The sequence below is a fragment of the Stenella coeruleoalba genome (genome assembly GCF_951394435.1).
Source record: "Stenella coeruleoalba genome assembly, chromosome: 10".
NCBI classification, from domain to species: domain Eukaryota; kingdom Metazoa; phylum Chordata; class Mammalia; order Artiodactyla; family Delphinidae; genus Stenella; species Stenella coeruleoalba.
The window spans coordinates 95,880,696-95,908,482 of NC_137156.1; the positions used below are offsets into that span (position 1 = coordinate 95,880,696).

Consider the following 27,787-nt stretch of genomic DNA (forward strand, 5'->3'; position numbering starts at 1 on the left):
AGTAGAGTACAGTTTAATAACTCCGACCTTCACATTTCTGAAAGCGTCAATTTAGGAAGTGATAATAGAATGCTCTAAAAGTATTGCTACATCTTCAGCAATCACTTAACCTCCCCTTGTGCACCAACAGAAAAGGTGGCTAATTATGTCATCCCAAATGAATGCAATGTCCTGAGCCTAAATTTGAGTTATCTTGATGTTGGATGTTGGCCCATCCAACCAGATGTCAGTATTTGTCAATTTAACAAATTTGTTGTCTTGGATACACAACCTTAGAGAATTGTTATATAGTGAAGTCTTTCATGTGAAGCCTGTCTGTACCTAGATTTACTCCTTTCCAGAAAACAAATTGGGTTGGGGTATATTTTATAAAGATGGCATATCTCATGTGGTCTTCTTGAAACATGAAGTTAGCTTTTCTTCAGCGAGGATGAGATCTGTATTCCCTCCCCTTGAGTCTGAGTGAACCTATGGCTAATACAGAAGTGGCACTATGTGACTTCTATGGTACAAAATGCCATCGGGCTTCTGCATGGTTCTCTTGTGACTTCTGTATTACGAACACAGCTGCCATGTTAGGAGGAAGCCAAGGGTCAGGCTGCACGTGGGTGCTCCGGCCATAGCCCCAGCTGATGTGAGTGGACCAGAGACGCACTGTTTCTGCCAAGCCCTGCCCAAATTACAAAATACAGATTGTCATTTTTTTTTTGAGTGCCACGTTTTAGGATAGTTGGTTGAGCAGCAAAAGGTAACTGGAACACGAATCAAGGTAGCCTTTCTGGAATCTGTGTATGGGGTGGTAAGAAGAGAAGAGAAAACCTGTCAGGTCAGTACTTGGATTCTGAAGACTGTTTTGTCATCGGAGCATCGTATATCTCCAGTCCTTCTTGATCCAGGAAAAAAAAAAAGGAATTTCACTCAGATGCTCTCATCTGGGAAGGAGATTTCCTACCTGAGTGCATTCTCTCAACCGTTCTCTCCTCTGAGTATCCCATCTGGTCAAGTGGCCCTGTTGCCTTTACTTTAGGACACTTGTGTTCTGGCCCTGATACATTGTGGAGGTTCCAGCAGAGGATCGCTTCTCCTTTGATAACTTATTTATTTTCTCTGGATTTGTTTGGTCCTTATTATTATCATTATTTTTTTTGATATAGAGTTCATTGAACACAATCCCTCTTTTTCTCTTTCAAGAAGTTCAGGGGTGGGGCTTCCCTGGTGGCGCAGTGGTTGAGAGTCCACCTGCCGATGCAGGGGACGCGGGTTCGTGCCCCGGTCCGGGAGGATCCCACATGCCGCGGAGCGGCTGGGTCCTTGAGCCATGGCCAATGAGCCTGCGCGTCCAGAGCCTGTGCTCCGCAGCGGGAGAGGCCACAACAGTGAGAGGCCCGCATACCACAAAAAAAAAAAAAAAAAAGAAGTTCAGGGGTGATGTTGAAAAGGAGTTGTGTGGGGAAAAAACAAAACTGCCTGAAAAATGCCAGTTGCATTGTAGAATCCATCAAAAAGGTCAGAGCCACACCCTACATTGTTACACATCACTTAGGTAATGTATTCAGCTCTTCTGCCTTATTTTTTCTAAGCATGAACTTTAATGAGAATGGAAAGGGCAACACAAGAATCATTTCTCCTCACAAGGATTGTAAGGAGGGAGGGAGAGAGAGAGATGAGGCAGTGTGTACCTTTCTGGTGAATATTTACCTGGGGGGCTGAGGTCCTTTGGAGCCCCAGGCCTCTGATATTCTTCATCCTCTCAAAGACTCTGAAAAGCTCACGTCCTATTACTTAATGACTAGAAGCTGTAGAATTATAGCAAAGCACAACATGAATCCTAGTATCCAATGTGAAAGAGAGGTATCTGAATATTAATGTCTTCCTGAAAAATAATAAGAAACATTTCCGTTGATTCCTCTACAGAGAGGGCCTAAAGGGGTGTCTTTGTGGACCATGGGGTTAGTGTCTAGGAGAAACAGAGAAGAAACAAATTGAAATGGTGACCTTGGCCACAGACAGATTCAGCCACAAATTCAAGTTCATAGGGTGAAATCAGCGTTGCTCATGGATGAATGCCCATTCCCAGAGTGGATTCTAGCCTGCTGTTTGGAAAATTTTTAAAATGTTTACACCAAGGGAGAAATTTAAATACCAGTTAGGAGAGACTCCTTTGATGCATTGGAAAACATTATTGGTCTGGGAGTCTGACGGCATGCGTCAGGGTCTGGTCCTGAGATATTAGCAAAGAAAACAATAATAAAAATGAAAACTATATAAAAAAAATTATGGCCATCCATTGAGCATTTATTATGTAAAAGGCATGGGACTAAGCACCTTGTGTACATTGTTACATTTAATTCTTACCCTATGACAGTGGTATTAGTGACACTCAGAAGTAGAGGGAGACTGAATAATTTGATACAGGTCACACATGTAGGAAGTGGTAAACCTGGAATTTAAACCCTTTCTAGGGGATTCCAGAACCAGTTATTGTGCACTATTCACATTTAATGAGCGGAGTGGGCCTGAGGCAAATGATTGCCCTCTCTGAACCTAAGTATACTTCCTCACCTGTGAAATTAGGAAGCTCATTGCTCTGTGTCCTCCAGGTTTGCATTAGCTTCCTATTGCTGCCATTAAAAGGTTACCATATATTTGCTAGCTTAAACAACACACATTTATTGTCTTCTAGCTCTGTAGTTTGGAAGTCTGATACAGGTCTCTCTGAGCTTTAGTTAAGGTGAAGGCAGGGCTGGTTCCTTTTAGAGGCTCTGGGGGAGTATCTGCTCCCTTGCTTTTTCTAGCTTCTAAAGGCCACCTGCACTTCCGGGGCTCAGGACCCCTTCCTTGCATCACCCTAGCCTCTTGTTTTCAGCCTCACATCTTCTCCTTCCTCCTTTGACTCCTGCTGCCTCTTGTAAGGGCCATTGTGATTATACTGGGCCCACCTACATTATCCAGGATAATCTCTCCCATCTCATGACCCTTCATTTAATCATACCTGCAAAATCTCTTTGCCAAGTGTGATGACATTCATAGGTTCTGGGGGTTAGGACTTAGACCTACCTGGGGAACCATTTTGCAACCTACCACAAGCTCTGATTTTTTTTTTTTTTTTTAATAGGCAGAAGTGTCATAAAAGTCTGTGCCTGACACTTGTAAGATAGTGTGGAGTTTTTTTTTTAGCTGCCCCTGTATCCTGCCTACATGCTGGACCCTCTCTTCCAGCAGGGGTAACTTTCAGCCCAGGATTGCAACTTCATATGCCTCTTGTCACCCAATATATTGTCCCTCTTTCGGGCCCCTTTTTTTTTTAACTTCATTCTTGTGTTGAGTGATCGTTTGTGTGGGATCACTCTCAGTGTCATGCCTGCTTCCTTAGTGTAGACACCCTTTTCTACTGTTGCAAGCGTTCTCTCTCCTGTCCAGTTAACACGCCTTAGTTCTTCTTTCATCCATATCATCAATGCAAATACTACATTGGCCCAAATTCTGCAGAAGCTAATGACTGCTAGCCAGATGCAGAGTTCTGCCACCATCAGAAGCTGACATTTTTAATAAGAATTATCAAAAGTGCTTCATGCTCATTACCTAAGACTTACCCCATCCCTCCCCTAAAAATAGCAAAATGGTCTTCTCTTCTCATGATTCTGTTTCAGCCTGTAACTGATCTGTAAACTTCCTTGTAAATGACAGGAAATACACTGTTTTCTGCTGGGAATATTGATCTAGTATTGACTTATAGGAAGAGCAGACAGTAGTCACATATGCTGAAGCCAGTGTATTTTTCCTGTTTCTTAAAGATCAACAGAGAAATACCACTCAGTGAAAAACTTTTGGTGATTCTTTTGTAACTGCTGTATTGCTGAAAGTAAACAAAACTCACATCTGCCATTCTTTGTATATGGTTTGCCACTTGTTCCACACGATTAAGGTTAAGAGACTTTTCACTCATATCCAACTTTGAATTATATATTTTCTTCAAAACATGCATTCGTCTTTTTAAATTGACTTCAGTGTCTAATTGTGCCAAAACATTGGTTTTATCTTAAGATAGACATTTTAAATAAGACCCAAATAGAAAATTGAGCAAGAATCCGTTGTTTATGAAGCATTCACCAGGCAAACTGCTAAGCATTTAAGACTGGTTATCGTTTAAAGCAAATTAGAAATAATCCGCCAGAAGTATTTTTTAAATGCAATGAGTATTCTACTATGTATGTAAGTGAACTTTTGAGCTTGTTTTTTGATTCTCTTGTATTTCATCTTTGAAATGTATTTATTATTTCTTGAAATGATTCTTTATTGACCACAATTTAGTGTTTGATGGACACTAAAATAATAATAACAACAACAAAGCTTAATATTTTCTCTTGAAAATAGCGCATTTGATTGTTATTCCTTAAAAGAGAGGACAAAGTAGAATAAAATATTTTAAGATATTAAAAAATTGAGCTGTTCAAAGGGGGAAACAGGTTGTCTTCCCACCTTCCATAATTAGCATTCGCAGACCATCGTGAATGGTGGGGGCATCTTGGTGGAACCTATTAAACAGCAAGGCTACCTCCTAGCTACCTTGCTCATCACCAGGTCTCCAGACCATTACCCGGGAAGCAAGAGATAGAAGGAAACTCGTTTAACTCTAAAATCTGTCTTTGTCTTGTCTTCACCAGGCAGCGCAGGCACCCCAGTCATGTTTAACAAGAATGGGGACGCCCCTGGGCGTTACGACATCTTCCAGTACCAGACCACAAACACCAGCAACCCTGGTTACCGCCTGATCGGACAGTGGACAGATGAACTGCAGCTCAATGTGAGTTTTGCTTGTTCCTCTTCCTTTGCTTTTGTGATGAATGAACAGGCTTGTCATATGCTCCCTGAGGCAGACGTTTCTCGTCTGTATGTTTGTGAGCATCCGCAAGTGAACATTCAGCTTGTTACGGGCATCAGCAGGGACCGATGACCAATAATAATACAGCAATGATAGCAGTGATGATGGCGCGGATAGGAAATGTGTGTGGAATTCATTCCTGACGTTATACTCGGCAACTGTGTGAATCATCTCGTGTAATCTGAGGCTCTGATTGCTTTACAGACAAGTTACCAGCTCATACCTTAATACTTTGAGGAGATCTTAATCTTGGTCAAATTATTTTTCCCTTCTGTCCTTCCTTCCTTCCTTCCTTATTTGCTGGTGTGTTTTTTGTTTTGTTTTGTTTTTTTTACTGAGTCACTTTGGCTTATACTGAGAATCTCTGGGTAACATCAGTGTTAATTTCCATAACCACTCCTTCTTTCTGTAAAGCATGACCTTGAGTGAGCAAGCACTTCCTTGTGCAAGGTTGTATCAAAGTTCAGTAGTCAGAGCCCATTAGGAAGTCATCTGTAGTCAAACACAGCTAGGTTTCTTTAACTCGCTGCATGAAAAACAAGCGCCTGCCCCCAAAGCTTCTTCAGGATGTAGGAGTTCAGATGGGATTCACTGTAGAGTTTGGGCTGAGTTGGGTGTTTCTAAGAAGGTTTCAGGAAGCAGGGATCAGTTTTGGGTTAGGTCATCTTAGGCGGTAGAGACAATTTGATAACTCAGTGTCTTGGTGATTTTGATCTAGGAGGTGGGACGACAAGAGCTGGGCAAGAATTGTCACTAACAAAAAAAACAGTAGACACTTATGTGAACTGGAAGAGGGAGATGCTGAGTTATTTTTGTGGTTGCAGAGCATCCTTGTTTCTAATTTCACACATGATGGCAGAGTGACCTTGTTGCACCATCATAATGGAGTGGCCTTGTGTGATTAGCTTTTACATCCCCCTGAAGTGGTTCTGTTTGGAATATGCCTGCCTAGGTGTTAGCTGACAGCTTTCCAACCACCTTTTTTTTTTTTTCACTTTTTTAATATTTCGGGTTCAACATTCAATAATGTGCTTCTAATAATACTTACAATGCCCTATTTGAAATTAATGGTTAGTTTAAATGAATATACCCAGTCTTCCCAGGGAATAAAGAACACACGGGCTAGGGTCCCTCCACCCTGGCTGGGCCCAGCACAGCTGGAGCTCAGCACACCGTGCATCCCCTGCTTGTCTTCCCCTCCTGGGAGGGAACTTAAATAGGCCAGGCCTGAGCCTGGTGGCTGAGGTCCCGGAGCCTGGGGGTGATGGCAGAAGTCAGAGCAGTAGGCGTGCTGCAGGGCCTCTTCTGCTGAGATGTGCTGGACCATTTACACTTCAAGAAGTTCTACAGCAGGTCCTTTGATGTGGCATCAAGCTTGAGTATGACATTCACCAGGGATACTGTGGACAGGTATATTGGGTCAGGCTTATAAGTCAGGTAGGGCTTGCCAAGGTCCACAGATCTACTTTGAAATAGTAATATATACAAACACCATTTTCTTGTGTCCGGCAGGGCCCTGCATTATTATGTGTTCTCCAGAGAAACAGAACCAATAAGATAGATAGATAGATAGATAGATAGATAGATAGATAGATAGATAGGTAGATTGATTATAAGAAATTGGCTCACAATTCTTTTGAAGGCTGAGAAGTTCCAAGATCTGCACTTGGCAAGCTGGAGACCCAGGAGAGTTAATGGCTCCAGTCTGAGTGTGAAGGCAGCAGAAGACCGATGTCCCAGCTCAAAGATAGGCAGAGAGAAAGAGGATTCTCTCATATTCAGACTTTAATTCTGCTCAGCCCCTCAGGTTATCTGAGGCACACATACACTGGGGAGCAACTGCTTTACTCGGTCACCAAGTCAAATGTGTATCTCATCCAGAAACTCCCTCACAGACAGACCCTGTATAACATACAACCAAATACTGGGGCACCCCCGTGGCCTCAACAAGTTGACACATACAGAGAACCATCACAGGCCCTATCCCAGAAAAGTCCTTCTAATGTCTCTTCCAAACCTGGAAATTATGCCATTAGCCTTTATTGGTGTACACCTTAGGAGGCACTTTGGAAATGATTGAGATCAGGGCTTTTTGAGAGTAGAATGCAAAATTGATGTCTTGGGGGCAGTAGAGCTTGGGTCATGATTTTTAGAAGGAAGGATTGTGCATAAAGGGGGGGTTGATGAAGGCATGACAGGACGTTTACCTCCTTTGTACATTGTCCTGCGTGGCTCTGCTTGTATCTGTATCACCATCCCAGTGAGCTGACAGGAAGATTATTCTGTTTGGTTTGTATTTTAAGCTTTATACGAATTGTATCTTATTAGCCATTCAACAAGCAGGGTTTTTTGTTTGTTTGAAAGCACCTGTCATGTGATAAGCATTGTGGGAGGCAGTATGTACACAGTGGAAATCGAAATAAACATGGTCCCTGTTTGCACGTAATTGAACATCTAGGGCAGAGTTACATGGTAAACAAGAGATATTTGTGTGAAAATTCCCAAGTGTGGTAAGAGGCAGGGTGGGAGAAGGAATAATGGAGGTGGAGAGGGGCCTACTGGATGAAGAGCAGATGATGGGGGAAGAAAGAGTGATCCACGGAGCAGGTCAGCAGGCGGACGCTCCATGGTATAGCTAAGGGAGGGGACGGGGAGGAGAAGTTAGGGCAGTAGGTAAGAGCCAGAGCAGGCAGTCCCTTGCAGGCCATGGTAACTATTTCTAAAATTTTATTCTGAGTGCATTTCAAAGCCATAGAGAAGTATTAAGCAAGGGAGTGACTGGATCAGAATTAGGAATAAAAATGATTTTGTCTACTGAGAAGGTAATATAGCAAAGGGCAAGCATGGGAGTGGAAAGACCAATTAAGAGTGCACTGCAGTTGTCGAGCTGAAATAGAATGGCTTAGAGAAGGGGTTCTCAAACTTCAGTGTGCAACATAACCACCTGGAAGGCTTGTAAAAACACGTATTGCTGGGCCCACCCCCAGAATTTCTGATTCAGAACATCTGGGAGTGGAAGGAGGCCCAAATATTTGCCTTTCAAAGGAGTCCCTGTGTTATGCTGATGGTATTTACTTTGAGAACCACTAGCTTAGAGAGTGTGGTAATAGTGGAGATGTAATGAAATGAGTGGAAACACACACACACACACACACACACACACACACATATATATGTATATGTACATCTGTAATTACATATATATCTTATAGGAAGAATAACATAATTTAGTGATGGGTTCAGTACTGGGATTAAAGGGAAAATAATACTGGGTTTGAAGGAAAAATAAGAGTGAATCCCACGTGTATAGCTTGAGGCCGTTTGGATGCTATAACAAGAGATTATTAGGGAGACTCCTGGGAATGGGAGGAGAAAAATTGAGAATCCCAGTTGAGTCTTCCCAAATATATGAAAGCCTAAATGAAACGGATATAAATCTGAAGCTCAGAAAAGAGTTTCGGGTCATAGTTATAAAAAAAAAAAAAATGTAAGTTGTTAATCTATAACGGGCCTTGAAATGCATTAGAGAAAGAGAGAGAAACTGTAATAGCAGAGAACCCAAGGCCTTGAAAAACCTCGTAGAAAATGACACAGTGCCAGTCTAACTACTCTAAATAGCACTGAATTTAAAAGATCCTGTTTCATTTGCCTGGCAAGTTGGGCCGACCATAAATACTTGGGACTTTTGTTTTTGTTTACGGAAGCTAGACCAGAGATGTAAGCTTGACTTAGCAGTAAACAGGAACATTTCTGATTCTACTTTGTCATGCTGAGAGTGGTACGGCAGGAAGAGCAGACAGGACCACGAATCCTCAGCTGAACCCAGTAATTGATGCTCAGGATAGCATGCACCTTAAAGGTACAAATGGCTGAGCCAGGAACAGGGACAATTTTAGACCCGTGAAGGGCTGGGTCAATTCAGAGGGTGGCCACTGTGGTAAGTGGCCTTGGGAAGAGGTTACCATGTTAATGCCTTTTATGGGCTTCTTACGATACTGTAAAGTCCAATTTGAATCAGTAAGAGAAGACTAAAATGGAGGTGAATGCAATGCTCAGAGGGCACTCCACCCTTCTCACTGAAGACCCGGGCCATAGCCCGTAGCCTGTCCAGTGGTTGGTATCTTGTCCCTCCAGCATCACCGTGCTCAAGATATTACTTTTGCTCTAATTATTCTGATTCGCTTAAAAGTTCTGTGAGAGTGAATTTGGGGCAAACTTAGTTTTGTAGGTTTGCTTTCTCCTAGTCAATGAAATAAAACAAAGTATGTCAAGTGACAAGTGTACTTCTCATTTACAGACTTGGGGGTACTCATTCAATCCCCAGTTAGATCATCTCTAGCAAATGGAATTTCCTGGAGAGCTTTCTCTGTGGTCAGTAATTGCAAGTGAGTTTCTTAGCTAAGAAGTCAAGGTTTTAGAGTCTTATAATCCCAGGGCTATAGACCAGACTGCTTGCCATTCTGTACCCAATCCTCTGGAATTTAGATGCCTAGGAGTGCACTATCTGTTACAGAATGCACCCTGAGCCCTCACTAGCGGAGTAATAGCTGTAGGCCCTGTCTCCTCTCAGGCTGACACATGACCACGTGGTTTGCTACTACAATATTTCTGCACCAACAAGAATTCATCAGAAGGAAATCCTTAAGAGCAAAGCCATTCACTCTCCCACTTAACCACCCCTACAGAAAGAACCCTGATTTATTCTCTCAGGTTTGTACAGTATGATGCAGAGATTCCAGAAAACATTTTTCCCGGCAGGGAAGCAGGCAAAGGAATAATGCAACCCTATCTATTGCTCGTCTGCAGGGTGTCAGAAAGGATGGAGCTCCTGGAGATGCTGGGAGAAACGAGGGGCACATCCCTGCCCTTGGAGTTTCCAGAATAGGATCAGAGCTCTGTAATTGATAAATGGCATTTACAGCATTTAGATAGGTTCTGATTTAAGGCACTGACTTACATTTGAACTGGAATTTGAAGGATAAGTAGTAGTTCCCAAGATGGAGAAGAGAAAAAAAATTTTTTTTAAATGAATAATGCAGTCCTGTTTAAAAATTGGGATGGGGAATATTTTGGGAAAAACAAGAAATGAAACATAGATAGTTTAAAAAATTATAAATTTATAATGTGAATAAACTCTACATCTGTTTTGCATATTAGAAACAAAGGTGACTTCTGTCATCTTTCAGTTATTTGCAATTAGTAGGAAATTTAGATACGCTTAAAATGTTCTTTTTTCAAATAACTGACGTTCTTTAAAATCCCAAATTGTTGATTAAAGTTAAAAAAAAAAAAAAGCTACTCTTAATGGGCAGCTTCCTACAGTGAACTGCACACTCGCTTAAGTGGAAGGTTGAATAAATATCACTTACCCTTTATTGGCACCTCTGTCATCTGCCCGTATGTAGGCTAGTCCAACTTTGTGATCTTCTGAGGTGTGGGGGGCTTTATAAGTGATTTGTTCCCTGTTGAACTGACTTTCTACCTAGGGACTGAAAACTCCTAAAAGAATCTATGTTTTAATTATTGTTTCATGTACCTACTAGAACTAATATCTGGAACATAGCAGCCATTTGGGCTTGTTGTTGTTGTTAATATATAAAGACATGTAAAATTAGCATGAACTCTTTTTAATGGTAGACATTTTCTACAGAAAGCAGCCACAGCACACTTCTTCCCTCTGGGAAGAGCGCCTAAGCTTCTTTTAGCCATGTGGTCTGCCGGGCGTAGTTCCCAAGTCCAGGGGCCACACCTGATTTAGCCTAAGCCAATCACCGTGGCCATAGTGATGATGGGCAGTAAACGGTCCAATCAGGATGAACCACTGGAAATCTGCCAGCCAATCCAACACCTCCTATTGGAGGTGGGTGTGGCCCTCAGGAGCCCCAGGGAGCCATTTGGAGGCCACAGAGCCAGAAGCTCCAGGGAAAATGAGGCAAAGCTTAGGGAAAGTAGGTGGAGGTGACATCCTTTGAGCTAGGAAACCTTTACTGGAAGCCATTTATAGCCCCTCTGGATTGTTCCCTTATCAATGAATGAAGGCGACTTAAGTGTGGTAACTTTGCTATCTACTATCTCATTCGCTACAGCAATCCAAAATGAAAAAAAAAAAATGTTTTAATGTGCCCAAATTGGGGGAAATAAAATGTCAGCCTACCCTCAATAAGCAGAATTTTCTCAGCTTTCATTAAACTGAGGTGATAAAAAATTAATTTTAAGAGTTGTGATTTTGTTAAATATTGAATCTTTCACCCCGGTTAGAATTTAGGCTTTCACGGGCGTTTAAAGACATAAAAAGTACGGTTGATTGCAGCAATTACTGTTTAATCCAATTATCTCTCCCCAAATCAAGATTTATTTACCATGCCCATAAAACTACTAATCACTCTATTGTTTCATAATTGCAACAGTAAAAATGTTTTAGAAGTCTAATCACACTCCTAATTTTCAATGCACTGCGTGAGACATGGGGTAATGGATAGCCAAAATCAATGTTGACAAAGAGAAAAATACGTAAGTTGTCAAAATCTAGTGCTTCTTTCAGCTTCAGTGTGAAGGCTTCTTTTACGGAATCACCTTATTGTTCATCATAATGAATGGCTCATACCTTATAATTTATAGTTTTGTTATCAGTGATTAGGGCTACAGGTTTGCAGCTAACGTGATTAAATGGATCTGAGTCTCAGCTCTGCCACTTACTAGCTGTAAAGCAGGATTACAATAGTACCAATTTCATAAGGTTATTGTTAGAATTAAATGTAGTACTGGATGTAGCATACTTAAAACAGTGCCTGGCACATAGTAAATATTCAACAAATATTAGCTACAACAGCAACTATAATAATAATTTAATATCCTTAGTTTATCGCCTCATCCATAACTGTTGAAAATGTCAGTTTCTAGCACTCAGCTGTATTTTTTTCTTCTGTATACCGCAGCACCTAGCGTAATACTTAGCATGTAAAAATGGCTTGTTTTATATTAAATAGATGAGTAGATAAGCAGACAACAGTTCAATTATGTTATAAATTACTTAGGGCTGGGCTTGTCAGTTTTGACTTGTCAGAATTCCCAGTGCTTGTTGCATGAATGGATGAGAAGATGTATCCAGAATTCTACTGCAGTCAGCAATTCCATGTGATTCAGGGATCCATTCAAGACCTTGGTTTACCAGACAAGTTTCTTACGAATTTTACAAGTGGTCTGAAAGCTGGCTCACACTGCAAGGTAGACTCTTTTGGTCTCTGAATGATAAAGCCAGTCAGGAAAAAAGGAGGAAAAGGGATAAAAGAATTGGTTTTAATTTTTTTCCAGTTGATCTTTAGGTTTAGAAACCTATCTGTGGCTATTTGAGAACACGGAGTGGGATGATTATTCTTGAGGGATCAAGCGGCGGAGTCAGTGGCTACTTTTGTGTTGGTGAAAGTGAATTGATTCATAATCACACCATTAACACTGGTCGCATCCGCTGCCTGCCTCTCTAGGTTTTAATGCTGCGTTAGAGAAAGAGTCAAAACAACAAAGGATTTAGGATCGTGGGGCTCTGGTTTATAACCATGGTCCTGCCCAGTTCCTAGGTCTGTGATCCAGGACAAGGACAGCCTCTCGGACAAGATGGCATTTAACCTGAGACCAGAGTGCCAAACGTTATTTCCGTTTGTCAGCGTCTCTAAATCTGTGATATTTTACACAGGACGTGTACCAATCCGGTAGAGTATGTACTGCTTTCCAGTTGTCAGCCAACTGGACACTAGAGATCTCAAACGGAACACAAACAGCAGGTGTGTTTAAAAACTTAATTCCTTGCTAATATTTTAAGAATCAAGAAATTTCATAAGAATAACTATATTTCTGGCTTTTCTTTTGAAAAATCAGAAGATCAGACAATAATATGCCTTTGTCCCATGCAGTTACAGCTAACTGGATCTAAGTAGAGGCTTCCCACTTTAGACACGGTGTGTGTTCTCCATGTCACCACAGACCCCACTATCCCTTACTGCCTGACACCCCGCTAACTCCACCCCCTCTCCTCATTCCTTACGCCCACAGGCATCTCATTTCATGCACCTCATCTAGACTTCGAGTAGTTTCTGACTTATCTCCACTAGTTTGATTTCCATGTATGCTTGACTTTTTATAAATGGTCTCTGGGAATTGTTTTCTAACAATCAACAATAATATACTAATAGTATCAATGAACCAAAACAGCCGTAAGTATGTAATCATGTTTTTTAACAAGGGTCAATAAATACAGCCTGCAAAAGAGAACTGCTTTAGTGAAGTCAACAATGCTTTTGTGTGGAGGCGTGTATTTGTACATATTCTGAAACAAACTGAAAATGAAAGAAACCAAGATCACCCTTGTGTTGTCAGCATTCCTTCCAGTAACCAATGATGTATAACTGTGTTCTGTCTATGAACATCTGGAAGATGAATAGTATTTATAATTATCAATATGGTTTCATAAACATGTGCATTACAGAAGCCTGAACCCCCATTATTTCTCGTTTGCCGTGTAGGCGTTCCAGCAAATCACTTCTTGTTTATTAATATACGCCTGTGTTCTGTGGGGAAATGGTTGAATTTCATTACTCACTGTGTTTTGGGCTCAGGCAAAATACATTTGAAGGAAGAAATAATAAGAAGGATGAGTTTAGAGAGCTCAAGTGTTATAACAGAGATTCTCACCTGTTGTTGCCACTCCAAAATTAGAAAAGGAAAGAGATGAGTTTATGTAGCCTCTGCCTGTTTGCCCTGGGAAGCCAAAAATCTGAGGATGACCTGATGGTGTTAAAATGGAAATGTAGGAATCAGATTCGAAGTGTTTTCAACCCACCGTGAGATAGTCTTATAAGGTAGGACAGCATCGAAAGCACAAGTTTTGAGTCCTATCTCCTCAGATAAAGCAAATCATTTACTATCTTTGAACCTCAATCCCCTTGTGTATTTAAAATCGAGTCAAGTCAAGCAAAACAGCTACTTCACCAGGACCCTTTGAGAATGAATTGCTGTACTCTCCCCGATATAACTAAGCGTATGAGATTCATGGTCATACTTCTTGTCATATTTCTTGCTGCCGTAAATAATTACCAGAGGTACTTCCCTGGCCGTCCAGTGGTTAAGATTTTGCCTTCCAATTCTGGGGGTGCAGGTTTTTGGTTGGTTGGTTGGTTGTTTTTTGCAGTACACGGGCCTCTCACTGTTGTGGCCTCTCCCGTTGCAGAGCACAGGCTCCGGACACACAGGCTCAGCGGCCATGGCTCACGGGCCTAGCTGCTCCGCGGCATGTGGGATCTTCCCGGACCGGGGCATGAACCTACGTCCCCTGCATCGGCAGGCGGACTCTCAACCACTGCACCACCAGGGAAGCCCCGGGGGTGCAGGTTTAATCCCTGGTTGGGGAGCTAAGATCCCACATGCCTCACGGACAAAAGACCAAAACCATAAAACAGAAGCAGTATTGTAACAAATTCAATAAAGACTTGAAAAATGGTCCACATCAAAAAAGAAAAATCTTTAAAAAAAAATAACAATTACCAGAAATGTGGTTGCATAAAACACCACAAATTTCTTATCTTGTGGTTCTGTGGGTCACAGGTCCAATAGGGATCCCACTGGGCTAAAATCAAGGTACCAACAGAGTTGTTTCTTTCTGGAGCCTCTAGGGGAGAATGTGTTTCCTGCCAGGTCCTTGGCAGTATTTAGTTCCTTGTGGTTGTGGGACTGAGGTCTCTGTTTCTCTGCTGCCAGCTTCTCCAGACCGCCTTGATGCATTGGCTGCCGTTCATTCCTCGAGTCCCTCTCATGCTTCCAAGGCTTCCTGTCTCCTCTATTGCAGTTGCATCTCTCACTGACTCTTCTGCCTTCCTCCTGCGCTCTGAAGGGCCAGTGGGATTACACGGGGCTCACCCAGCTAATCTGGGATAATCTCCTTATTTTAAGGTCTGTAACCTTATTCCACCTGCAAAGTCTCTTTTGCCATGTAATGTAACATATTGACAGGTCAAGAAATTAAGATGTGGAAATCTTTTTTGGGGGGAGGGGTTAGAGGGGGGCAGATTATTTTGTCTAACCACAGTTCTGTACTACATAACTTTGCTTTTCGACGAAGCCTATAAAATCCATATTACATTCTCAACATTCTTTTTAAAATTTTTAATTTTTAAAAATTTTAATACCCCTCTATCAGTGTCATATTTTAGTTAAATATTTTTGTACAGTTTTAGAGGTCACTTTCCGTTTACAGTTATTGCAAAATATTGCCCATATTCCCCATGTTGTAAAATACATCCTTGAGTCTCATCCTTGAGAGTTAACGTTATTTGTGTAAACAGATAAGAATTGTATGCAGTTTTCTTAAGCATCTTTAGTATCTAATTGAGCTAATCTGTTTGATAAATGTTCTAATCACATACCTGGAAAAGTCTGGGGAAGAACCCTGAATTAAGAACCCTAAATTCATGATAAGTAGACAGAATCCTTCTCAAGTGAGGGGTTGGGATTGAAGATTAACAGAAGAGGAAGTGATGCCAATACCATAGGAGGCTTAGCTAAGCTACAAGGGTGAGTTCTGTTGACCTCCAACGTTTGCCTCTTTTAGCCTCCACAGTCCTGAGCATTTTGCTCTCATTGCATTATTTCTCTTTAAATGACAAAGCAGAAATGCAGAGAAAGAATAGATTGGCAGTTTCTGAAACAGTTAAGCATACAGTTGCCGTGTGAACTAGAAATTCCACTCTTAGGTGTATACCCAGTTCTGACGTTCCCTGGTCTATATCAAAGGTCATAGAGCAGTAGAACATTGTAGCAAATAGCTTGGAATTTGCAAGTTGTTGACTGTCAACGCCTTGACATGGCTACCAAAATTGCCTGTTGATATTGCAAAGTCACGTTTGTAGTTCACTGCAGTAAGGGGGCTACCATCTTGAAAGTCTTGGTAGAGTCTCAGGAGAGGGAGGGCAAGGGCCAATATTTTTACAGTTTGGCTGTCTGGAGTCAGGGACTTTTTTTAATGGGGGAGATTTGATCAGAATTGGGCAAAGTCTGTGATAGTACAGTTTAGAATCGGTGGATCCAGCAAGGAGGGCTTTGAAGCAAGTCTTTTTGCGAAACTCTTGTTTGATGAGGGGATTTAGCCCAGTTGAGCGATTATTGGTCCTGAAAATGAGCTCTTTACCCTGATGGAAATGTTTTCTTTTCTTTTTTTTTTTTTTTTTTTTGAGAATGGGGTGATACATTGTTCAAATGCATGGATTTTCAGGAAGTTCCTAAAACAAACCTTGAAAAATATTTGTAACTTTTATCTTCCTGGGTAAGAATTTCTTTGGATTGTAGAATCACATTAGTACGGACAGTTTTACTTTCCTTGATCCTGTTAAGCTGGGTGGTTGCAGGCAAGCTGTTGTGAGCAGGTAGTCAGAGTTAGAAATCTTTAGTCTCTGATAAACCGGCTGTGTGCAGAGCCATCCTCAGTGGAGTTCTGGGACACAAAGTGACAGGCTACTTGGTGGCATCACTCTTACCCACATTCAGGGTTCATTCTTGGTCAAATGTCATAGGCCAAGGTGAAAAGTCAAACTTATCTCCCTTTTCTACTATCCTCCAACCTTTAGAACCAAAATAGCACAACCACCGAGCATATGTCATCCTAAACTACTCCAATTACTTAAGCAGGTCAGCCCTATAGTTGACGCTATCACACTGTTTAAATTACAGGGTCTCTCCTAAGTAGGGGGCTTCGTCTAAAAAAGTTCATTTTTCTGGTTACTGAACCTGGAAGACCTACACCCAGTTTTCTCAGGTGAGCACTGCCATTCCTAGGGATGTTTTTTTTTGCTCATGCCATCTTTCACTTTCCAGTATTTGATATAGCATGCTGTTTACAGATAGCTTCTCCAAGAAATCTGCAGTTGAGAGTAGTAAACTCCCCTCCAAAGTAAATCTGAATGAGCGATGTCCCCATCCCACCCTCAGTAGGACAAATTCATGAATGTGTTTCCCATGCCTGGGAACACGTTCTGGCTGGTCTTTACACAGCTGCACAGCTGATTTCCCATTGTTAAGAATAAAAGTGGCTTCAGTGAGTTTCTGACCCCAACAGTTACCGTCTCTCATTTGATTGATTATGGAGCCCAACGAGAAATCTCTGTCCTTCTCGGAAAATGGAGTGAGGGGAGCCTAAGAGGAGTGGTCTTCCAGCTACACTCTTTGTCTCAGGTCTTGGAATTGTCTCGCCCGCCATTCAGACAAGCTCTGTGGCCAACAGGTGTTCATTCCTTACAACCTCCTGAACAAACACTCATCGATTCAGGTGTAGGGGGTGTTTTCAATTGCCTACTAACAGTCCTCCCAGTTATGACAGTGAGGAAGAAGTAACAAGCAGAGAACAAGGAAGACCAAAAAGATGCGGTGGGAAAACATCAAGAAGGCAAAACTTTTCATAAATAACAAAGGCGTTCTTGATTTATCATCCAGCCATATTGCAACAGAGCCTTCACAATGAGTGAATAGGACCCGAGGGTCTTTATCTTAGCAGGGAACATGATGCCTGCCGTTTGAAATCACACTCTGGAAGCGAGCTTTAACACATTGATGGATATGCATTGGAAAGGTAAGTGGCTGTTTGAAATTGCCCTGAAATCATTTATGCTTCAATAAGAAGCTCCCATCGAAGTTGGTAAATAGTCAGTTACATGATTTGTGCATTTATTTCGTGATATTTTTTTTTCCATTAAAAGTATAGATCACGGGCTTCCCTGGTGGTGCAGTGGTTAAGAATCTGCCTGCCAATGCAGGAGACATGGGTTCAAGACCTGGGCCGGGAAGATCCCACATGCCGTGGAGCAGCTAAGCCCACGCTCCACAACTACTGAGCCTGCGCGCGCAGAGCCCGTGCTCTGCAACAAGAGAAGCCACCGCAATGAGAAGCCCGCACACCGCAACCAAGGGTAGCCCCCAATCGCCGCAACTAGAGAAAGCCCGTGCGCAACAACGAAGATCCAACGCAGCCAAAAATAAATTAATTAATTTTTAAAAATAGTATAGATCACCTTGGCTGTAAAGGCCAGTTTACAGGATTCAATCAAGAGTGCCGGATTAGAATGTCAGGAGTCTGGCAAGGAGCCGTGGGACCAATAGCTCTTCTCTCATCACTGTTATTGTCAATTGTCACGCAGATGAGTACCATCCGGCTTCAGGGGACTGTCTGCAGAAGACTAACTGATCTGTTTTGTAGTCCTTAGCTGGCAATATTGTAGCAAAACTATTGAAGATTTCCTGGATGCCTTGCAAATTTCACTGCCAAGCGTCTTATTAGGAACAACCAGTATTGTGAGCACCGTGATAATAGAGTATTCAAGATTTAGGGAGTGCCTTCTTTTATGGGCCCCAGCTCTGTATTTAACTTTGTTTTTACAGACAAGTGAAGCTAAAATGGCTGAGAGGATTATCTGTAAACACAAATTACCAGTGATTCTTCTGTGTGACCTTTCCAGAGTCACATCTGCTTTCTCCGCCTTAATTTTCCTTTCTAAAAAGTGGAGAGGAAGTAGTAGGTCAGTATTAACAGGTATCTGCTGACATCGGTCATCAACGAAGAGGTACTGTGACACAGTGTTAAAAAGCATGGGCTATGGAGGCAGGCTGCCTCCTTTTACATCCCAAGCTCCACCACTTTCTAGCGCTACCACTAAACTTGCTACACCTCACTTATTTTGCCTCACTTGCTTTATCTGTAAAATGGGACCCATAGGGGTACCTCTCCCATAGGACTGTTGTGAGAATTAAGTACATGAAAAAGTGCTTAGGATGATGGTGGTACAACAATGTTTGCCAGTACTGCTCTTATTTTTGTTAGTGCTTTCCTTAACACCTGAAATGACCTGTTATTTGTTGGTGCCAAACATCTCCACCCCTCTCCCCTTCCTCCAGGATCAGGGTGGGCCTTCTTCCCCCATTCTGCCTTCTCCCCCGGGGGCCTTTGTCTCACCCCTCACCCTGTGCTCCTGTCACATGCTTTCTGACCTTTCTGTATCTGGTCACATCTGTACTGGAAATGCCACAGTCCACCCCTGGACTGAACACGGGCCCCGGCTTGTTCATTCCAGCTTCCTTGGGAAGACCTGCATCCTTTTCTTTCCCTTTTCCTCTCAAGTGGGACCGCCCCTCTCCTACGGCAGCTGTGATTCTTTAACCACCTCCATGAAGTTCTCAGAGGCACTGGACCCTCCAGGGCCCAGCAAGTGTTAGGCCCCAAACTGATGCTTACGAATGAAATCGCACAGTAGTAAAATATTCCAACCTTGGATGTCTTCTCTGGAACCTGTAAGGAACGGCACCAAGAAACGGAGGAGAGCTTAAACAAGCTTTATTTGGGAGCGCTCCCGGGCGAGGTTCACTGGTCCGAGAGAAAGGGGCCAGAGAAGTCGCGCCCGGGTGAAGGTCTGGGCAGAATTTATAGGGGAAGAAGGGAAAGGGGTGTGGTGAATCCGGGAGGGCGCAGGGTATTCCTTATTTGGTGGTCTTTTCGGGTATCGTTGGCAGTCTTGGGACCATTAGTCCCGCCCCTCGAAAGGCGGGAAGGCTGGGCCAGGTGGAAAGTCCCCAGGTCAGTTTCTGGAACTGGGTGGTCCGGAAAATTTTGGTCTGATGCAACCTGTGAGCCTGATTGCATTCCCCTGCCTCGGGCCAGTTGGCCTTACATCTTTGGTGTAATGGGGCGGCGTTCTGATCTCTGGTTACTTCTTGCTGAATGGGGGTGTCGAAAGGGGAGTCGGGCGACCAGAGGTCCGAGGCTTAAGGGAGACCAGTGGGGGGTTCTGTAGGAAGCAAGGTGTAAGGGCCGAGGAGCATTTGGTTTGTGGCCACCCGAGAGACTTCCTCCATGTGCCTGCGAAGGAACCTAAGAAAACGGGGAGCAAGCATGAACAAGACACAGATGAGAATTAAGGGGCCTAAGATTGGTGTCGGCCAGGTATAGAGGGTGGACCGCCACCAGTCGGGAGTTGGGGAGGTGGATTGTCGTTGCCCGCGTTGGAGTTCTTCTTTTAAGCGTCGGAGAGAATCCACGTATTAGAGAACTATACTGGGGGTGAGAGGGCAGGAAGCGAGGTCCTGCGCCAGAGCCTGGCCAAAGACGTGGGGGCTGTTGCGGAAGCCCTGGGTATCTGGATCTGTCCAGGTGAAAGCAAAAAGAAAGTAGGAATCAGGGTGTAGGGGGATAGAAAAGAAGGCATCTTTGAGATCAAGGACCGTAGAATGGGTGGTGGACGGGGGAATATGGGAGAGCAAAGTGTATGGGTTTGGTACTACTGGGTGGAGGAGAATTATCGCCTCATTGATTAGTCGGAGGTCCTGGACCAGGCGTTAATCCCCAGAGGCCTTGCGGACAGGCAGGATGGGGATGTTGCAGGGAGAGTCCGTGGGGATGAGGAGTCCCTGGTTTAGGAGTTTGGTGATAATAGGTTGTAGGCCCCTAAGGTGAGTCTCAGAGATGGGAAATTGGGGCCTTGATGGAAATTTGGAGGGGTCCTTTAGGCGGATGAGGACAGGGGAATGGTGTGTTGCTATTATGGGCTTAGAAGTATCCCAGACTTGGGGATTGATTGGGTTTGGTGTGATTGGAAGAGGGGGATAGGAGGGGGGAGGGTTCTAGAGACAGGTCGAGAAGAGAAAGCAGGAGTTGGGAGGAGGGGATCTTAGGGTCAAGTCTAACCAGCTGGAGGGAGGCCCCTAAGTGGGAAAAGGACATCTTGTCCTAGCAAAGGAACTGGGCAGGATGGTATGACTAAGAAGGAATGAGTAAAAGGGAGTCCTTCGTTATGACATGAAAGTGGACCGGTCTGGAGTGGGAAGGATGGTTTGCCATCAATACCCATGACCGAGATCTGGGAAGGAGAAACTGGCCCGGAATAGGTAGGCAGGACCGAATAGATAGCCCCCGTGTCCACCAGAAATGAGATGGACTTACCCGCTACCTGTAGCGTTACCCCGGACTCGGTGAGGGTGATGGGGGTCTTCGAGTCCGGGCGCCGTCAGTCGTCAGCCAATCCCAGCAGTTCGAGTGGTAATGCCGTTGGGTCGGCCTGCCCCCCGCGTGGAGACGCTGAGGGAGGGCCAGTCGTAGGGCAGTCTCTCTTCCAGTGGCCCGTTAGCCCGCAGCTGGGACAGGGCTTAGAAGGAGGTCGGGGATTGGGACATTGGCGAGCCCAGGGGCCTTCTTTTCCCCATTTGAAGCAGGCCCCTGGCGGGGTTGCCTTTTGCGGACCCCGTGGATGCTGTGATCCATGGGACATGGCCGTCCTTAGGGCGGCTACAAGAGCTTGGGCTTGGAGGGCCACCTTCTGGCGCATCCGAGCCTGTCGGCTGGATTCTGCCACATCCTCACGGCCATTATAGACTTTAAAGGCCATCTTTACCAGATCTCGAATAGGGGTCTGAGGGCGGTCTTCTGCCCGTTTTAATTTCTTTCGGATGTCCGGGGCTGATTGGGTAATAAAATGGGTGGCTAGGACCGTTGCCCCTGCCGGGGTGTCAGGATCCAGCCGGGTGTAGAGAGTTAAGGCCTCTGTAAGGCGATTGAGAAAGATAGCTGGAGTTTCGTTAGGTTCTTGGGTTATCTCTTTTAGTTTTTCAAAATTGACTACCTTATGAGCGGCAGCCTGCATGCCAGCCAGGAGGCATTGGACCATGAGGTTGCGTTTACGGTGGCCATCTTGGCCATCCTGATAAGTCCAGCTTATCAGGATGGGTGCCGGGTACGGCAGTCGCTGGATGGGTGCCGGGTACGGCAGTCGCTCCGACAGGCATGGAGTTGTCGGTAAGGTGAACCTGATCTGCATGGTTTCGGGCAGCAGTTTGAATTCTTTCCCTCTCGTCGGGGGTCAGAGTAGAAGATAGGATCACAAAGATATCGTGCCAGGTTAGATCGTAAGCTTGAGAGAGGTAGCGAAATTCTTTGATGTAACGGGAAGGGTCGGCAGAAAAGGAGCTTAATCGCTTTTCTATTTGAACATGAACTCTAACTAATCCTTCCGCTCCTGCTACCTCCCTCAGAGGGCAGAGGAGATTTGTATCTTGGGAGTCCTGAGAGCGTGTTTGTGCACTAATTGGCGAAGCAAGGGGCGTGGGAGGAGAAACCGTTGAGGGAGGCGGGGGAGCGGTTGGAGGGGCCGGAGCGGGTTCGGGAGGAGGAGTGACCGCTTCAGTGTAGGGTGGAGGTTGGAGAGGAGCTCTGGAGTGGGGAGAGGCGAGAGATTCGGGTGGGTCGGCAAGTGGAGAGGGGTCATCGTCAAAGGAAATTAGGGGCTTGGATGCAGGCGATGTCTGTTTGGCAAGAAGGATCTGGGAAGTGGAACAGTCGACGCAGAGGGAAGGGCAGGAGCGTAAATACCAGAAGGCCTGGACCTCGGACCATTTGCCCGTCCTGCGGCAGTAATTATCTAGATCACGGAGGATGTTAAAATCGAAAGTCCCTTCAGGAGGCCATTTGGATTGATTGTCTAGAAGATACTGTGGCCAGGCCACAGTGGAATAGAAAATAAGCCGTCGGCGACGGAGATCTTGGGAGAAACCGAGGGCTGTAAAATTGGCTAGGAGACACCCCAGGGGCGTCTTAGAATCTGGTTTCGATTGTGAGGTTGCCATGACCCCCAGTCTGTCCCTGAGTGAATGGAGAGGGAGAGAGGCGTCCCTGGTCTCCGTCTCCAATTCACGGCAGGTCGGAGGGCGGTCAAGCAATTGGGACGTCTCCACAGTTGCCCGAAGCCCGGAGAGAGGACGGAGGAGTCCCTGACGCGGCCGGCCGCGATTAAGGACAGGGAGTCCGGTGGGCAGGGACTCTGGGGGTCGGAGGGAACAAGGGAGGGGAACTTACCCCGTTTTCTGCCGGATGGGGTGGATGAGTAGAGGTTCCCTGGTTGTCTCCTGGGGGAGGGGAGGAGCGGCCCGCGCGGTAACCCGCGGGGCTTGGTACCCCTCCCGGGTTTCGGCACCAAATGTAAGGAAGGGCACTGAGAAACGGGGGAGAGCTTAAACAAGCTTTATTTGGGAACGCTCCCGGGCGCGGTTCACTGGCCCGAGGGAAAGGGGCCAGAGAAGTCGCGCCCGGGCAACGGTTTGGTCAGAATTTATAGGGGTAGAAGGGAAAGGGGTGTGGTGAATCCGGGAGAGGGCAGGGTTTTCCTTATTTGGTGGTCTTTTCGGGTATCCTGGGGGACCGTTAGTCCCGCCCCTCGAAAGGCGGGAAGGCTGGGCCGGGTGGAAATTCCCCAGGTCAGTTTCTGGAAGTGGGTGGTCCGGAAAGTCTCCAGGTCAGTTTCTGGAAGTGGGTGGTCCGGAAAGTCTCCAGGTCAGTTTCTGGAACTGGGTGGTCCGGAAAGTTTCGGTCTGATGCAACCTGTGAGTCTGATTGCGTTCCCCTGCCTCGGGCCAGTTGGACTTATAGAACCAACTTTAGTTGAGAGAGCTGTGTTGCTGCAGTTTAGAAAGGTTATTATTGGAATGGGCAGAAGCACCTTGGTAAAGTTCGTTTATAAAATGCATTTAACCTAGTAAGATGCCCACCTTCCCAAAACAGTGCATCCCCCAGAGACTCAGAGCCTAACCTCACCCAGAGAGAGGGCTAAGAGGGGACAGGAAGTCTTCTGCAGACAGAGACTAAGGAAGCGTTAACCACCCTTCTTAACTCTGGTGTGTACTTCAGACATCTTACTTTTTTTTTTTTTTTTTTTTTTTTTTTTTTGCGGTACGCGGGCCTCTCGCTGTTGTGGCCTCTCCCGTTGCGGAGCACAGGCTCCGGACGCGCAGGCTCAGCGGCCATGGCTCACAGGCCCAGCCACTCCGCGGCATGTGGGATCTTCCCGGACCGGGGCAGGAACCCGTGTCCCCTGCATCGGCAGGCGGACTCTCAACCACTGCTGCACCAGGGAAGCCCCATCTTACCTTTTTAACTCGCAGATGCCAGCTGGCTTTCAGAATGAATCAGTGAAGACCGATTACTCTCCAAGATGGTTATTTTCAGAAGGCACCCCATGTATGTGGCCAGAGGTAACAGATTTAGCTGTGTTAGGTAACTTGTTTAAGAAGGAACCCTCCACAGAGGCCAAAGCTTTGAGGCTGCTGTTAGCCTGCCTCTGTTTTTGAATGTTTGTTTCTGAGTTGTGTGTCTTCATTATTTCTGTTTTCTTCCTCTTCACTGTGATCACCACTAAGAAAAATCGTCCTAGGTTCCTTTCTAAAAGATGCCTTTTGAAATGTAATTTGACTGTTTTGGGATCCCCTTCTTGCAGCCATTTCTCATGGGATTGCTAACTTCCCTTCCTCCCTGTAAAGCCCGTATCTTCCAATTAAAAAGTGAAATGACATACAAATATATTCAGGAGACTTTGGTACATATCAATTTCTAAGCTAGAGCATGGTATAAAGGGGGCTCTGATGTCCAGTTGTTACCTTCCGAAAGAAGTGTTAGTCTTTAATCAGGAGTCTTTGTTCTTTTCCACCCGGAAGAGCAAAGAGCAAGTTCGAAGTGTCAGAAAAGGTGACTTCCTTAATGTGAAAAATACAGCTGTCCAACTTTAAACATGAACTTGGCCGTCTTTGTTAATCTGTTGTGCTGGTACTTCCCTTGCAGTCATTTTCCTTTGCTCAGGTCACCGAACCTCACACTGAGAGCGCTTTTCAGTAACCGTGAATTTGCAGGCTTTGTGTTTTTCAGGCCAACTGGTGGGAAATCTGGGGAGTTACTGACCTGTTGAAACACCATATGTTTCTGCCATCTTAGGTGGAAGTCTTCACAGCTAAGCGCTGGGCTCTGTTTCATCAGCTGTCATGCTATGGGGAAGGTTCTGACTGGGTAATTGCTCATGGCATTAAACATTTATCTTGGAAAAGAAAAAAAATTTATCTTGGCCAGCGTATCACGTAGACATTTATTTTTTAGCTGTGTGATGAATGGGACCTTGAAAAGCAAGGGGAGAGGAAGAACCATGGGGTTTAATCTGTAAATAACTTTGCTCATGCCCCTCCTTTTGCCAAGAATATTTATTGCAAATATTTAGTAACCAGTAAAGTCTGGGGACCAATCAGTCAGAGTCACCAGCCATTGTTGGACCAGAGTCCTGGCAGCATTCTGCTGTTACCCCATAAGTTGTTGTATCATGGACAGACCCAGGGTGTCCCGGGGGACGGGTGGGGTTGCAGAGCAGTGGGGAGTCCTGGAGGGAGGGGGAAGTCCTATTCACCAACTCGCCTGAGGGGATTTTAGTAAATATTTTAACAGCTCACAAGGTCATTCCTGTGTATATGACTGCTTTTCAGTCCTGTCTCCGCCCGCCTCCCCCAGGCACGCAGTTGCCTATATGTCTTTGCAGGAGCAGATCCAATGTCACTCTCTCTGCACAATCTTCCCTAATTCCCAACTGATTCTACTTAATGTCCCCAGAGCACTGTAACCCTGACTTTATGATATTAAAGTCATATGCTAAGGACCAGAGGACAATTCCATCTTGGAGGAGAAGAGAGTATGGCCTCTGGCATGCAGTTAACCTCTCTGGGCCTCAGCGGCCCCCTGTAAAGTGGGGACAGCAGTACTGTCCTAGTCTCCATTTCCCCAAAGGCAGATAGTGGGACAAGGGTTTGGATGCAAGCATTGGGGAGACGATCGAAGCAAACACGTAAGAGGGTAGGTGAGGAAGGCAATGAAAGGGAAGGGGGGCAGGACAGAGTGTGTTTACAGACAGGTTATCACTGTGGGTGCCTGGAGCTAATCTCACTGGAGACTCCGAGAGGGTGTCTAGGACATCCTTAGAATTGTGGCAAGGAAGCTGGGGGACTTACCTATAGCACCCGCGACTCACAGGTTGAGGGATGCTCCATGGACACTGTCTCCCCAGCATTCCCACCTACCAGTGGCCAGAAAACACCATCAGGCAGGATGACAAAGAATGTCATGTTCAGCTTGTTGGAGGAGTAATTGACGTGTACTGGGGCTCTCCACAGGGGGACCACTGAAGTGGGCCAAGGAGGTATGAGTGCATAACGGACTACACCTCTATAATTACCTCCTTCACAGAGTTTCTGTGATAATCCCTGCAAAGGAGCTGGCGCCGTGTCTAGCGCATAGGGCCTTCGCAAGAGATCTTTGATCAACAATAACTAGTCATCGGTAACATTCTGATGACCTGCTGTATGCCCGTCACTATGCTATGTGCTAACTTGTTTAACTGTCACAGATAACTTATTAGATGGGTACTACTGTTATTCCCATTTTACAGATGAGGAACCCAAGGTCTCCAACAACACTGTTGGTCAAGGTTATGCAGGTAATTAGTGGAGGTAGTAGATACACCCAGGAATTCTGGTTTCATAGTCTGCCCTCATAACCACTGTTGCATACTGCCTGTCTGTGAGTAAAAAGGAAAACAAAAATTGGCTGAAAAGATCTGTAGATTCGCCTAAATGTTACCTAACTCTATCCCTTATCGTTATTTTGCTGCTCGGGAAATGTATATGACCCCAGGAGCAGACCTCTGGGATAAAGGACTGGGCGCTTTTCTTAGTTTGGACCCAGCCCGTTCATTTGCAGTACACAATGGCTACTGGGCTTGTCAGACACAGATGCCATCATTAGTCAAGAACGTTTACTGAAGGTCTCCCGTGTGCAGAGCTTGGTTGTCAGAGCTGTTGGGAGTCACAGAGGAAGTGGGGGAGACAGTGTCATCCATCACAGAGGCTAACTGGGTAGCACAGATGCCCGGAATTACCTACCTAAGTGGCAGAAATGAAAACCAAGTATGCAAAACTCAGCCAGACCCCTCAAGGTAGCAGAAATGGGTTGTTCTCCTGCCCCTGCAATGTGTTTCCCAGGTTCCAGCTGGTGAAAATGCACATTTCGAGCAACATAACAGAAGTCACAAGGAGTGGTGTATGGAAAACGGAAGGACCAACCTCCCCGCTAATAGCAGAGAAAGTGAGTTATATATAAGCAAACCTCAAAGCAGTTGGAATTAAATTGGCCTTTGGGTTTAGAGCTGTGTTAATAATGACTTCACAGCTCTGAACTTCGAAGTATGAAATTGGCCCCGTAATAGTCAACTCACCAGTGTGTTGCAAGGTTAACTAAAGAGCTACCTAGCAAAATGATGGTCACTAAAGGTTATTTTTCTTCCCTTGCTTGCGCTCCGGGATTAGGGATTCATTGTGAGTATTACAGACTTAACTGTTAGTCGGGGATAGGAGATGTTAAATGTAGAGCTTAGAAATCCAATCTTTGCCCGACGTTCACATCACCCCGAATGCTGCTGGGGCTGAATGAATGGGATGAGAGTTGAGATGGAGATTACAGAAGGCCGCCCCCCACCTCCGAAATTCTGATTCACTGGGAACAGCATTATTCTGTGCTAGAGGTAACTCTGAGGTAGGTGAGCTGCGGACCACACTTGGAGAAACAATGGCTCATAACCCTTATTTATCAAAGGGCTCTAAGACTGAGCTGCATATAATTAATACAACAGTCAAGTAAGTGCTTACCTATGGAAATTTAAAAACACATTGTTAAAAGGCGACACATTTTAAAAGGGAAATGTTTATATTAGAGTCCAGAATGGTTACGGAAATGGGAGCTGTGCAAGCGCGTGTGAGTGAGGGCATCGGGCTGCATGCTGGGACGCATCCGTGTTTATACTTGCCAAAGCAAGTTCAAAGTCATCCTTTGATTTGATGCACATGGTAGGCAGCTAGTAAGATGGACTCAGATTTGCATCCTAGATTTGTCAAATAATGGCTACAAGGCCTTGAGCAACTTCTATGGCCTCTCTGGACCTCGGGTTCCTCGGCTGAGAAAGGGAGAATAATAACCAGCTAGCAGGGTTGTCTGAAGGATTCAGAATAATTGTTATCACCGTGACTGAGCCC

The 27,787-nt window shown here is 44.9% G+C and overlaps 1 protein-coding gene across 1 annotated transcript in view; it reads left to right on the forward strand.

Moving 5' to 3' along the window:
- Positions 1–27,787, forward strand: part of GRM7 (glutamate metabotropic receptor 7) — a gene marked incomplete at its 3' end in the record, with an annotated part of 1,084,681 nt that overhangs the window by 845,961 nt on the left and 210,933 nt on the right. Inside the window, exon 15 of the mRNA XM_079934350.1 lies at positions 4,665–4,804. Coding sequence (XP_079790476.1) covers positions 4,665–4,804 — 140 coding nt within the window. The remainder of the gene's footprint in view (positions 1–4,664; positions 4,805–27,787) is intronic.